The 14,226-nt window shown below is 41.0% G+C and overlaps 1 protein-coding gene across 1 annotated transcript in view; it reads left to right on the top strand.

Annotated features, from left to right (window-relative positions):
• The window catches only part of LOC120046649 (1-acyl-sn-glycerol-3-phosphate acyltransferase epsilon-like), a 53,888-nt gene that overhangs the window by 16,587 nt on the left and 23,075 nt on the right, over window positions 1–14,226 (top strand). The window contains exons 2-5 of the mRNA XM_038992042.1: window positions 9,530–9,599; window positions 9,731–9,846; window positions 9,965–10,054; window positions 12,138–12,228. Of these exons, the coding sequence (XP_038847970.1) occupies window positions 9,530–9,599; window positions 9,731–9,846; window positions 9,965–10,054; window positions 12,138–12,228 (367 nt within the window). The remainder of the gene's footprint in view (window positions 1–9,529; window positions 9,600–9,730; window positions 9,847–9,964; window positions 10,055–12,137; window positions 12,229–14,226) is intronic.

Raw genomic sequence — 14,226 nt, 5'->3', positions numbered from 1 at the left:
GTGTTGGGCTGTAAGCACATCCCCCACCTGTGGACGTCGGGCCCTCATACCACCCTCATGGAGTCTGTTTCTGACCGTTTGAGCAGACACATGCACATTTGTGGCCTGCTGGAGGTCATTTTGCAGGGCTCTGGCAGTGGCGGTCCTGCTGCTGGGTTGTTGCCCTCCTACGGCGGCCTCCACGTCTCCTGATGTACTGGCCTGTCTCCTGGTAGCGCCTCCATGCTCTGGACACTACGCTGACACACAGCAAACCTTCTTGCCACAGCTCGCATTGATGTGCCATCCTGGATGAGCTGCACTACCTGAGGCACTTGTGTGGGTTGTAGACTCCGTCTCATGCTACCACTAGAGTGAAAGCACCGCCAGCATTCAAAAGTGACCAAAACATCAGCCAGGAAGCATAGGAACTGAGAAGTGGTCTGTGGTCACCACCTGCAGAACCACTCCTTTATTGGGGGTGTCTTGCTAATTGCCTCTACTTTCCACCTGTTGTCTATTCCATTTGCACAACAGCATGTGAAATTTATTGTCGATCAGTGTTGCTTCCAAAGTGGACAGTTTGATTTCACAGAAGGTGATTGATTTGGAGTTACATTGTGTTGTTTAAGTGTTCCCTTTATTTTTTTGAGCAGTGTATATATCACTTCCGGGTTAGATTTTCTCAGGTTTTCGTCTGCAGAATCAGTTTTGTTATACTCACAGACAATATTTTGACAGTTTTGGAAACTTTGGAGTGTTTTCTATCCTAATCTGTAAATTATATGCATATTCTACAATCTGTACCTGAGAAATAGTCCGTTTACCTTGGGAACGTTATTTAAAAAAATAAATAATAATAATCTGACCCCTAGCGTCAAGAGGTTTTAAGGTCAGATCGTTCTTCAAGATTTTCTAACATTCAGAGATGACTAGCAGGGTCAAATAATAATACCAGTGGTTAACGAGGGTGCAACAGGTTAGCACCTCAGGAGTAAATGTCAGTTGGCTTTTCATAGCCGAGCATTCAGAGGTAGAGAGGGGTAGAAACGGCAGGTCCGGGACAAAGTAGCACATCCAGTGAACAGGTCAGGGTTCAAACTACTCCACTATCTGTTATGCACTAGAAGCATTTTTACTTTACCATTTTGGAAATGCACCCCTCCAAACATACTTGCATCACATAAGCGATAATGCCATTCATCCCTATTAAAGACTCAATTAAAATACTGTTTCAAATACATGAATCAATTGAGTTTACATAAAGTATTACAACTACTCCACTATCGATCTTATGTACTAAAAGCATTTATACTGTACCATTTTGAAAATGCACCTCCAAACTACTTACACTACATACAAAAGGTATGTGGACACCTGCTTGTCGATCATTTCATTAAGAAATCATGGACGTTAATATGGAGTTGGTCCCCCTTTGCTGCTAAAACAGCCTCCACTCTTCTGGGAAGGCTTTCCACTAGATGTTGGAACATTGCTGCAGGGACTTGCTTCCATTCAGCCACGAGCATTAGTGAGGTCGGGCACTGATGTTGGGAGATTAGGCCTGGCTCACATTTGGCTTTCCAATTCATCCCCAGGGTTTAAGAAGGGGTTGAGGTCAGGGCTCAGTGCAGGCCAGTCAAGTTCTTCCACACCGATCTCTACAAACCATTTCTGTATGGACCTCGCTTTGTGCATGGGGCATTGTCATGCTGAAACAGGAAAGGGCCTAACTGTTGCCACAAGGTTTGAAGCACAGAATTGTCTAGAATGTCATTGTGTGCTATAGCGTAAGATTTCCCTTCACTGGAACTAAGGGGCCTAGCTCGACCCAAACTTTACAGTTGGCACTATGCATTGGGGCAGGTAGCCTTCTCCTGGCATCCGCCAACCCCAGATTTGTCCATCGGACTGCCGGAGAACGCGTTTCCACTGCTCCAGAGTCCAATGGCGGCGAGCTTAACACATGTCAATGCAAAAAGGAATTGTCCGTAGAGCACCGAGGCGGGATAGTGTCGAGGCACAGATCTGGGGAAGGGTACCCAAAAATGTCTGCAGCATTGAAGGTCCCCTAGAATACAGGGGCCTCCATCACTCTTACATGGAAGAAGTTTGGAACCACCAAGACTCTTCCTAGAGCTGGCCGCCCAGTCAAACTGAGCAATTGGTGGAGGTGACCAAGAACCCGATGGCCACTGACGGGGCTCCAGAGTTCCTCTGTGGAGATGGTTGTCCTTCTGGAAATTCTCCCATCTTTGCAGCACTACATCAATCAGGCCTTTATGGTAGAGTAGCCAGATGGGAGCCACTCTTCAGTAAAAGGCACATGACAGCCCACTTGGAGTTTGCCAAAAGGTACCTAAATGACTCAGACCATAAGAAACAAAATTCTCTGGTCTGATGAAAGCACGATTTGGCCTGAATGCCAAGCGTCACGTCTGGAGGAAACCTGGCACCATCCCTACGGTAAAGCATGATGATGATGGTGGCGGCATGCTGTGGGGATGTTTTTCAGCTGCAGGCACTGGGAGACTTGTCAGGATCGAGGGAAAGATGAACGGCGCAAATTACAGAGATACTTGATTAAAAACCTGCTCCAGAGCGCTCAGGACCTCAGACTGGGGCGAAGGTTCACCTTTCAGCAGGACAACGACCCTAAGCACACGACCAAGACAACGCAGGAGTGGCTTCGGGACAAGTTTCTGAATGTCCTTGAGTGGCCCAGCCAGAGCCTGGACATGAACCCGATGGAACATTTCTGGAGAGACCTGAAAATAAATGTGCAGCAACGCTCCCCATCTAACCTGACAGAGCTTGAGAGGATCTATAGAGAAGAATGGGAGAAACTCCCCAAATACAGGTGTGCCAAGCTTGTAGAGTCCTACCCAACAAGACTCGAGGCTGTAATCGCTGCAAAAGTTACTTCAACAAAATCCTGAGTTAAGGGTCTTGTAAATTTAAATATTTCTGTTTTACATTTTTTATAAATTTGCTTTGTCGTTATGGGGTATTGTGTGTAGATCGATGAGAAAAAAACTAATGAATCAATTTTAGACTAAAGTTGTAACATAACAAAATGTGGAAAATGTCTAGGGTTCTGAAAAATTTCCGAATGCACTATAGGTCTGCTGATTTAGTCAGTGACTGGAGTAGCCAATTGCTGCTTTCTGTGTAGCAAAGCCATCTTGAACATGCAACAATAGCAAGCCTATCATCTTGGTCAAAAGGCTATAGCCTATTATTGAACATGCTACTCCTGTATAATGAAGCAGCTAATAAGTCATTTTCAAACATTTGCCAAAATGCAATTTGCGGGAAACCACCGTTCTAAACAGCGCACCTAATGCGAGTAGTTCCATATGTGACAGAGATGAGAATCTCCGTTAACCTCTAATTCCTCCCAAACCCGGATCCGGGAGCACCCCCATCAGTAAAAAAGCTGACTAGCATAGCCTAGCATAGCGTCACAAGTAAGTACTAGCATCTAAATATCATTAAATCACAAGTCCAAGACACCAGATGAAAGATACACATCTTGTGAATCCAGCCATCATTTCTGATTTTTAAAATGTTTTACAGGGAAGACACAATATGTAAATCTATTAGCTAACCACGTTAGCAAAAGACACCACTTTTTTTACTCCACCATTTTTTTACTGCATCAGTAGCTATCACAAATTCGACCAAATAAAGATATAAATAGCCACTAACCAAGAAACAACTTCATCAGATGACAGTCTGATAACATATTTATTGTATAGTATATGTTTTGTTAGAAAAATGTGCATATTTCAGGTATAAATCATAGTTTACCATTGCAGCCACCATCACAACTCTCACCAAAGCAACTAGAATAACTACAGAGACCATCGTGTATTACCTAAATACTCGTCATAAAACATTTATGAAAAATACACAGCGTACAGCAAATGAAAGACACAGATCTTGTGAATCCAGCCAATATTTCAGATTTTCTAAGTGTTTTACAGCGAAAACACAATATAGCGTTATATTAGCTTACCACAATAGCAAACCACACAACAGCATTGATTCAAGCCAAAAATAGCGATAACGTATAAACCACCAAAATATATTAATTTTTTCACTGACCTGCTCAGAATTCTTCAGATGACAGTCCTATAACATCATATTACACAATGCATATAGAGTTTGTTCGAAAATGTGCATATTTAGCGGCACAAATCGTGGTTATACAATGAGAAAAGTAGCCAAGCTGCCTAGAAAATGTCGGGAGAATTCTTGGGAGAGGCACCTATTCTAATCGATAAATAATCATAAACTTGACTAAAAAATACAGGTTGGACAGCAAATGAAAGATGCATTAGTTCTTAATGCAATCGCTGTGTTACATTTTTAAAATTAACGTTACTACAACATACAGCGTGCGTTAAAGCGAGGCTGCACTGAAATTAATGGCGGCTTATGCATTTTACATTTTTCAACAGAACAACGAATTAACAGCATAAATAGTTCTTACTTTTTGATGAACTCCCATCAGAATCTTGGGAAAGGTGTCCTTTGTCCAAAAGAATCGTTGCTCGGTTGTAGAATGTCGTCTTCAACGTTGCAATTAGCAGTAAACATTAGCATGTGAGCCAGAGATACCCAACTACCTAGAACGCCACAAAAATAAATACCCGAAAATCGCAATATACTGACATAAACTGATATAATTCGGTTTAAAATAACAACATGATGTCTTTAAAGCCTATATCGAATAAAAACACAGCCGGATATTTCTAAAAGCTATAACCGAAGGTTCTAGTACGATATGCCAAGGTCCTTTCTGCGTCAGAGCGAAGAGGGAAAAGAACAGACACTTCCTTGCCAAGCTATTTATAACCTTTCAGATCTGCGTAAAGACTCCATTTCAACTCTCACTATTCGCTAACATCCAGGGGAAGGCGTATGCAGTGCATCTCAACCAATAAAAGACAGGCAGATTTATAAACAGATCTCAGAGCAGCTTGCAGAATTCTGCATTCTCACATCCACATAGCAAAATTGCTCTAAGTCCAGTTCTGTTTCACTCACAGATATAATTGAAACGGTTTTAGAAACTAGAGTGTTTTCTATCCAATAGTAATAATAATATGCATATTGTACGAGCAAGAATTGAGTACGAGGCAGTTTAATTTGGGAACGTAATTATTACAAAGTGCTAACAGCACCCCCTATTGACAAGAAGTTATTAAGAGAGGGGATCTAATAGTAACAACTAGGATTGGTTGATAATGACTAGGATTGTGCCTTTGGCTTCTGGACATTGAAAGAAAGTTATGAAAACCAATAGGAAGTCTTTATAAAATAATTGCCTCCCTTTCTGTGGTTGGATTTTGGCTAGGCTACTTTGCTCATTTATGTAACGTCTTACCTTGCTTCAAAGTAAAACTAACAATATTTCAGTATATTACTTAAAGTAATGCTTACAAATTATGGTTAATAAGTGATAAGCAGTAATGGGCAGTCACTACCATTATGGGGCTCTTATTAAAGGGTAGGAAGCATGAGTTTTTACTCACCAAAGTAACAACAATGTGGTCAGAGTTAGTAACTTAGTTGTAGTCACGATCTGGTACCTATAACTACAAACTTATGTTTTTGGGTTATTACAAATGTATTAACTTATTTTCGGGTATCTTAACTACCCACTGCAGTATTTATCAACGTCAAATGGAGGATCTACTCTGTGCTACCAAGTTTGTATGCTAGCTCTGTAGCTGGCTACGGTTAGCATCCTCATACTCTTCAGACTTTGTGGCTGTGTTATCTAGTGGAAACCCGTTAGCATGGCAGGCTCTGGTGCCTTCTTGCCGTGGGCTCCAACCAATTGCTCTAATTGTGTAGCACTTTATCTGTTCTTTTTTTTTGGTCACCTTTTCACCATGTTCTCTGTTGAGTTGGCTATGGGAGTTTTGTAACTTTTCCCTCTTTGGCTTAGTGCTAGCACGCTAGCTGACTGACATCTGGGATCTATCTAATTTAGATTTTCTTGCCATTAGATTTCACTCAGCTTGGTGAAGTGCCCGCCTCCCCCTTGCTTTTGTAGCTAACTCAACCTGCACTCTTTGAAAGGTTTTATCATCGGCTGAGCCCCAGCCAACAATCTGTAAGTCTCTGCTCTCTTTGCTTTTGATCTGTGGTTATGTTTTAGTTGTGGTGGTCTAGCTGGTCTCCAGTTGTTGGGCTCTGGCTTGCTGACCATAACTGTGGTGATTGGCGAGGCTAATAGCTATTTGGTTAAATGGCTAAAATTAGCTAGCTGGCTAGGATTACTGCATATAGCTAACTGGTTAGATAGTGTTATGTATTTCCCAAACTTTGGTTTACTTTAATGTAGCTGTAAGCCAGGTGTTGATTGCACTGCACAAGTCAGGCAATTGCTAACGTAAAGTTGATTTGTAACAATACTTTATGAATTTATTTGCTTGTTGGCTGAAAAGGAAGTTATACATTTGATATTATTTCAGTTGGAGTTTACATTACAGGAAATATTATATCGCCTCAAACAATTCCCGACATGGTTTCGGGAATTCTGATTGGTTTAAGTAATAACTTGAAAAATTGAAAAATTAGGTGTGACTTTGCTTTGGGACTTTTGATGTGTATACTAATGCAAATCCATATGTTACATGTAGTTACATTTTATGTTAACTACCCTTTAATAGTTTTATTCTGTGTTAAAGGTCATTCCAAAAATGGATCAATTTGAAGACCCCTTGAAGTATAAAATATATAAAAGTTTTTGATTAAACATTTTATTTGGCCTTACTGCTATTAGCCCATACAAACTCATTGAATAACATATTCACTACATGGAACAACAGATAATCCCCCCTCAAAATTAAGGCAGTTTGTTCTGAGTGTCTGACCTATATCTGAGAGATAAGATCAGGACACATTTTTGGAACTAAACAGTCTCCATATATACTTCCATTAATTTTTCAACTGTTACTGGGTGTCCATCAGACGAGTCTTGTGAGGCCTGTAGGCGTCTTAGAGCAAAACAACAGTGTTCGTGAGAGTCTCACCTTTGCACAGAGGGGTCATATTAGTGTGTAGCCCAAACGGTTTGGACACTATCGTTTTTCTTCTTCTCGAAAATTTGATCATTTTGAAGAATCTAACTGAAACCGAACCGGTTGTCATTAGTGTTGGACTACTTCACCAGTCCTCTAGGGAGCAAAATAATGGCTAGTTAAAAACGTGTGAATGTGGTCTGTATACGTTTTAGTGCTTTATGAGTCTGGAACATTGCATTAGGCATCCAGTTTTACCTGTGGTATGCTGTTTTATTTATTTGTTTATTTTATGTGGCACCACGCCTCTTAAATGTAAAGTCCCCATGTTAGATTTGTTTTTATTCAATTCCGTCTGGTATGAGAACAGTAGCCCCTATCTGCAAAAGCAGGTTGTCTGCGGAAAGCTGAGTATCTTGGCTATTGATCTGTGCCTTAAAATCGTTGGTGTGACTTACATTCATATGCCCATATATGGTAGTTAAGAGCAGGCCGAGCCGATGACCTCATTTCAAGATTGCTGCTACCGACTTTCCGGTTAGGATTGCGAAAGCATAAACAAAATAAACACGGAATACGTTGAATCACACCGAAATCCGGGACTCCACAGATCATGGGGGATGTTTTATTTGTCCGTCTGTGACCTACCGCTATTGACCACCAGCCCTGAGTCAAAAAAATATTTTACACTAGGGCTGGGCGATATGGCCAAAACATCATATGGTATTTTTCAAATTCAACGGTATTTTATGTTTTTGATTAATAAAAGTTCTACATTTGCTTTGAGTAGTGCGTGACCCTAGGCAACATATATATTCTAAATTATTTCAATGGGTCTTTCTGCATTCTGATTATTTTATGTTAAAGTTGAACAGTATAAAACAATTTCCTGCATTTCCATCAATTTCTGCATTTCCTGCACTCATTTCCACACTGCCACGATATGGGCAAAAAAACTAGGCCTTATTTTTAACCAAATGTTGCAATTTAGATCAAAACACTTGGGTGAACTGTTGGCATTATGGAAATAGAATGTTTATTATAATTCTATAGTTAGAATACTAATAATAGTGGGCACTTTGAATACAGTGTTTAACATGACAACGAATGAAAAATGCTATGGATGAGTTATTGTGACAGGGTAGGAACCAAAGTGATGTTCAGTGTTGCCTAGGGGACCCTATAATCTTTGGCTACATTAAATCTTTATTCATGTAGCCAACATGGTCATGCTTCGCCTATTCCTCTTTGATTTAGAAGATACTGTTGCACAAACATGCTGATTTAGGCCTCCACCAGCACTGGTATCAGGCTGTATTAGCTAGCTACATTTGCTCTGACTTTTAGCCAGCTGACTAGCGATTAGCATTAGTGGCTAACACGAGTTTGCTGATGTAAGAAACACAAACTAATATTGTAATTATAGAAAGCTTGTGGATTTATATTAAGGTTAAAGTGGAAACAACTTTGTTGCTTGTGCTGCATTGACCATTACACATGGCGTATCACATTTAACAAACATTTAAATACTATTATAGAAGGTAAAGTTAAAAACCCAAACCAGTCCGTGCATCAATACCGGTATAGTAAAATACGGTATACCGCCCAGGTCTATCTTACACAACGTTTTCACCAAACAACTAACAAAGTAAGCTTCGATTTGGTCTGTGTTTGAGCTATTGCTACATGGGGGTTATGAAATGAATCCTTAGGTTGGTAGGAACAAATCGAGCCTATTGCCAATGTTATCTGATTTATGTATGACTTAACTTCTAAGCCATTCTTTTGTGGTTCAGCTTTGTTTGCTATTTAGGCCTAGTCTGTTGATGACTTCATTTATTATGGGTGTTCTTGGATATGGCTTTCTAAATGATATTTCACATAGGCCGACAGTAGGAATACCAGTAGACACGTTGAAGACCTGGAATTCCCTACTATTTTCAAACATTTTGGGGTGTTTCTCAATATGCATTATACCGTGCTCCAAGCAAGCAAATTGGAGCATGCAACGGTCAGAGAATGACTCCAAATCAAACTGTCAAGCTAGCTATATTAATACGATTCACATATAGCTAGCTTCACAAATTCTAATGTTAATGCATTCTCAACCCTCTCGTCCTCACAAGAACGTCATTGGCGAACTAACTCGGAGCATGAGTGTGGATAACATTAGTATGCATATTGAGAAACACCCTTTGTTTTATGAAGCACACCAACACTTCTGAGTTGTGGTGTTTTAACAAGTGGCGAAGTTGGTTCATTAACAGCTTCTAAAAGGTTAAGATGATGAGACCCGTTTTTATGAACAAAACACTTAAGACACAGTTGGCTTGCCATTGGCGTCCTCAGCACTGTGGATTTTCCACAAAATCCTGGGTGTATGTCTAATTACAAACATTCGCACAAATAATTTCAGTTTGGTTGCCACCCAAATTTCTTCCATTTTGTTTCTGTTTGTCATTATGCCCTTGTCTTTTAGGCCTAGTAAAACGATGTTCATTCTTCTTTAGATTGTTATTTATGGAGACGTGCCAAAGATTAAAGAGAATGTAGTCTACCTTTCCAACCATCAATGCACAGGTGAGCTGTTCCTTTTCAACAAAATGCTTAACTAATTAATTTCTGTTCATTCTGAGCGAGAATAATTTGTTAGTTAAAGTTTGGCACATGATGCAGTTGGACTAAAACCCTTGCTTTCTCTTGTCATACAGCGGACTGGATCATTGCTGACATGTTAGCCATTAGGCAGGAAGCACTTGGACATGTGAGATACGTCCTAAAAGATGGGCTGAAATGGCTCCCATTATACGGATGGTATTTCTCTCAGGTAATATATTTATCTAAAAGTTTTGGACTGTTAGATGCTATAATATATATTGTGCTTATTGGTAAGAGCGATTTAATCCTATTTGGTATCAATTTTTTAATCAAATGTTCATTTTTAGCATGGCAGTGTCTACGTGAAGCGAAGCGCAAAGTTTGACGAGAAGGCAATGAAAAAGAAGCTCTCTTCACAAACAGTGTTGGGAACACCAGTAAGTATTTAAGGAGCACACTGACAGAAACTGTCTGATTTTGTGAATGTTATTTACTCCCAAAAGCATTTTTGGTGATAAGCATGTTATTTCTTGCATCGCAGCCAATAACTTTTTACATGGCTGCCAACAAAACTAATGTTTAATACTGTCACTTCATTCAATGGATTCTATTGATGGGCTGTGAGGCTGTCAGTGAAATACCATGAAAGTGCTCTTACTTTATCCCAATTTGTCATTCTTTGAAGAGCATTGCTATTCTAAAATATACATGAAACCAACTGAAATAAATATCTATAAAGGCTGTTTTGGTCACTGGCATGTCCGTTCTAAATATTTCCCTGTGCCTAGTCTATATCAGGAAGGACTGCTGTTGCCAAATAACTTCTTCCCAGGACACTAAGATCCACAGCTTGTTGTTTGAGCTTCTGGGCTACCCTTTGTCCCTGGGCTTCTGTGCTAGCATTTTGTCATGATTTTCTGACTAGTCTTGTCTTCATGACACCCAGGTTTTCATATGTGTATGGGTACAGTGCATTCGGAAAGTATTAAGACCTTTTTCCACATTTTGTTATGTTACAGCCTTTTCCTCATCAAGCTACACACAATACCCCATAATGGCAAAGCGAAAACAGGTTTTTAGAAATTTTAGCAAATTTGTTAATTAAAAAACAGCTTATTTACATAAGTATTCTGACCCTTTGAATTGAGACTAAAAATTGATCTCGGGTGCATCCTGTTTTCGTTGATTATCGTTGAGATGTTTCTAGAACTTGACTGGAGTCCACCTTTGTTAATTAAATTGATTGGACATGATTTGGAAATGCACACATCTGTCTATATAAGGTCCCACAGTTGACCGTGCATGTCTGAGCAAAAACCAAGCCATGAGGTCGAAGGAATTGTCTGTACAGCTCCGAGACAGGATTGTGTCGAGGCACATATCTGGGGAAGCGTAGCAAAACATTTCTGCAGCATTGAAGGTCCCTAAGAACACTGGCCTGCATCATTCTTAAATGGAAGAAGTTTGGAACCATCAAGTCTCTTCCTAGAGCTGGCCGCCCGCCCAAACGGAGCAATCAGGGGAGAAGGGCCTTGGTCAGGGAGGTGACCAAGATCCCGATGGTCACTCTGAAAAGGCTCTATATTGCCTCTGTGGAGATGGTTGTCCTTCTGGAAGGTTATCCCATCTCTGCAGCACTCACCCAATCAGGCCTTTTATGGTAGTGGCCAGATGGAAGCCACTCAGTAAAAGGCACATGACAGCCCATTTGGAGTTTGCTAAAAGGCACCTAAATGACTCTGACCATGAAAAATAAGATTCTCTTGTCTGATACAATCAAGATTTAACTTGGCCTGAATGCCAAGCATCACGTCAGGAGGAATCCTGGCACCATCCCTACAGTGAAGCATGGTGTGGCAGCATCATGCTGTGGGGATGTTTTTCAGTGGCAGGGACTGGGAGACTAGTCTTGATTTGAGGGAAAGATGAACAGCGCAAAATACAGAGATCCTTGATGAAAGCCTGCTCCAGAGTGCTCAGACTTAGGCGAAGGTTAACCTTCTAACAGGACAACGACCTTAAGCAAACGGTGAAGACAACGCAGGAGTGGCTTCGGGACAAGTTTCTGAATGTGCTTGAGTGGCCAGAGCCCGGACTTCAAACCGATCGAACATCTCTGGAGAGACCTGAAAATAGCTGTTCAGCGACGCTCCCCATCCAACCTGACAGCTTGAGGATCTGCAGGTGTGCCAAGCTAGTAGTGTGATACCCAAGAAGACTCGAGGCTGTAATCCCTGCCAAAGGTCCTTCAACAAAATGCTGAGTAAAGGGTCTCAACACTTGTGATATTTTGCTTTGTCATTATGGGGTATTGTGTGTAGATTAATCCATTTTAGAATAAGGCTGTAACGTAACAAAGTGGAAAAAGTCAAGGGCTCTGAATACTTTCCGAATGCTCTGTATGTAGAGTGTAGAAACATAGTCTTAGACTACTTACCTTACGAGAAATGATGTGCTGATCTCCCCTGCAAGACTTCACTTGCTGTAACTCAACCCCCGTTTGTTTTGATTTCTGTGCAGATGTATCTTGTCATCTTCCCAGAAGGAACCCGATACAACCCTGAACTCAAGAAGATGATCAGCGACAGTCAGGCTTTTGCCACTAAAGAAGGTGCTCTTTCATACTTTCACATTGATTTATAAATTCCACACTAGTGTATTCTTTCATGACTAATAGCAAAGCTTTGGGGAGGATTAACGAATGGGGGTCATGTAGGGGTAATGCATTGGAACGGGTACTTCACCTTCCCCTCCCATGCTTAATGGATTCCTTATCCCACATTGAAAGTGATTGTTGTAGCACTGCTTTCTTTTTCAACCTTTAACCTCTGAAACTCAGCAACTTCGCATTGGCCATGTTCAGTGGCAGAATACAGAGGAGGACTCGATCCCAAACCTTTTTTTTTTTTACTGTATAATGGTTTTTGGATCATAAGGTATTTGGTAATAAGGTTTTGAAAAAATACAACTTGCAACTTTTTAAAGCAAGATACATTTACCGTGACAGCGGATACAATCTACCCACCCTCCCAACTAACTTTTTGCAATCTCTTGTCAAAATCTCACAACCCAAATGTTTGTTGACCGCATTAGAGTGGAACCTTAGACAAAATGAAACGCCACCTGGCTGTTCTATTTTTTTTTATCCTCGTCAGTGGATTGCTGGTACAGTGCTAAGAGCTTGGCAGCTTGGACCAGTGAGCTCCTTTTAATTAAATATTTCAGAGGCTGTAGCTTATAAATTGGGCAAAAGGTTCATTTGTGATTACACAAGTATGTTACTGCTGACTTATAAGAGGTCTAGCAACATAAATCAAACTCGCAAGAGCAAGTTGAAAGGTTTGAAATGGCTTCTTGTTTAAGACCTTTTGTTTCATAAAGTACGATATCTTCGTTTGGTAGCCGACTACCACACTACATGGACACCTGCTCGTCTAACATCTCATTCCAAAATCATGGGCATTAATATGGAGTTGGTCCCCCTTTAACTGCTATAAAAGCCTCCCCACTTCTGGAAAGGCTTTCCAGTAGATGTTGGAACATTGCTGCGGGACCTTGCTTCTATTCAGCCACAAGAATTAGTGAGGTTGGCTACTGATGTTGGGCGACTACGTCTGGCTCGCAGTCGGCGTTCCAATTTATTCCGAAATGTTTGAGGTCAGGGCTCTGTGCAGGCCAGTCAAGTTCTTCCACACCGATCTCGACAAACCATTTCTGTATGGACCTCACTTTGTGTACGGGGGCATTGTCATGCTGAAACAGGAAAGGGCCTTCCCCAAACTGTTGCCACAAAGTTGGAAGCACAGAATTGTCTAGAATGTTATTGTATGCTGTAGCTTTAAGATTTTCATTCACTGGAACTAAGGGGCCTAGCCCGAACCATGAAAAACAGCCCCAGACCATTATTCCTCCACCAAACTTTACAGATGGCGCTATGCATTGGGGTAGGTAGTGTTCTCCTGGCATCCGGCAAACCCAGATTTGTCAGTTGGACTGCTAAATGGTGAAGCGTGATTCATCACTCCAGAGAACGCGATTCCGCTGCTCCAGCCGACGCTTGGCATTGTGTATGCTAATCTGAGCCTTGTGTGCAGCTGCTCGGCCATGGAAACCCATTTCATGAAGCTCACGATGAACAGTTATTGTGCTGCCGTTGCTTTCAGGGGCAGTTTGGAACTCTGTAGTGAGTGTTGCAACTGAGGACAGACGATTTTTATGCGCTGAAGCACTCGGCGGTCCCATTATTATGTGAGCTTTTGTGGCCTACCACTTCTCCGTTGAAACATTGCTACTAGACGTTTCCACATCACAATAACAGCACTTACAGTTGACCGGGGCAGTCTAGCAGGGCAGAAATTTGTCGAACTGACTTGTTGGCAACTTATAACGGTGCCATGTTGAAAGTCACTGAGCTCTTCAGTAAGGCCATTCTACTGCCAATGTTTGTCTATGGAGATTGCATGGCGGTGCTCTATTTTACACACATGTCAGCAACGGGTGTGGCTAAAATAGCCAAATCCACTAATTTGAAGGGGTGTCCACATACTTCTTGTTTACTATAATGTACTTATTTTTCTATAAAATATATTAATACTTTTCAAACAGCTCA

Source organism: Salvelinus namaycush, chromosome 4 (assembly GCF_016432855.1).
Source record: "Salvelinus namaycush isolate Seneca chromosome 4, SaNama_1.0, whole genome shotgun sequence".
Taxonomy (NCBI): Eukaryota; Metazoa; Chordata; class Actinopteri; order Salmoniformes; family Salmonidae; genus Salvelinus; species Salvelinus namaycush.
Note: the sequence above shows the minus strand (reverse complement) of the source record. Positions and strands in the feature narration are given on the sequence as shown.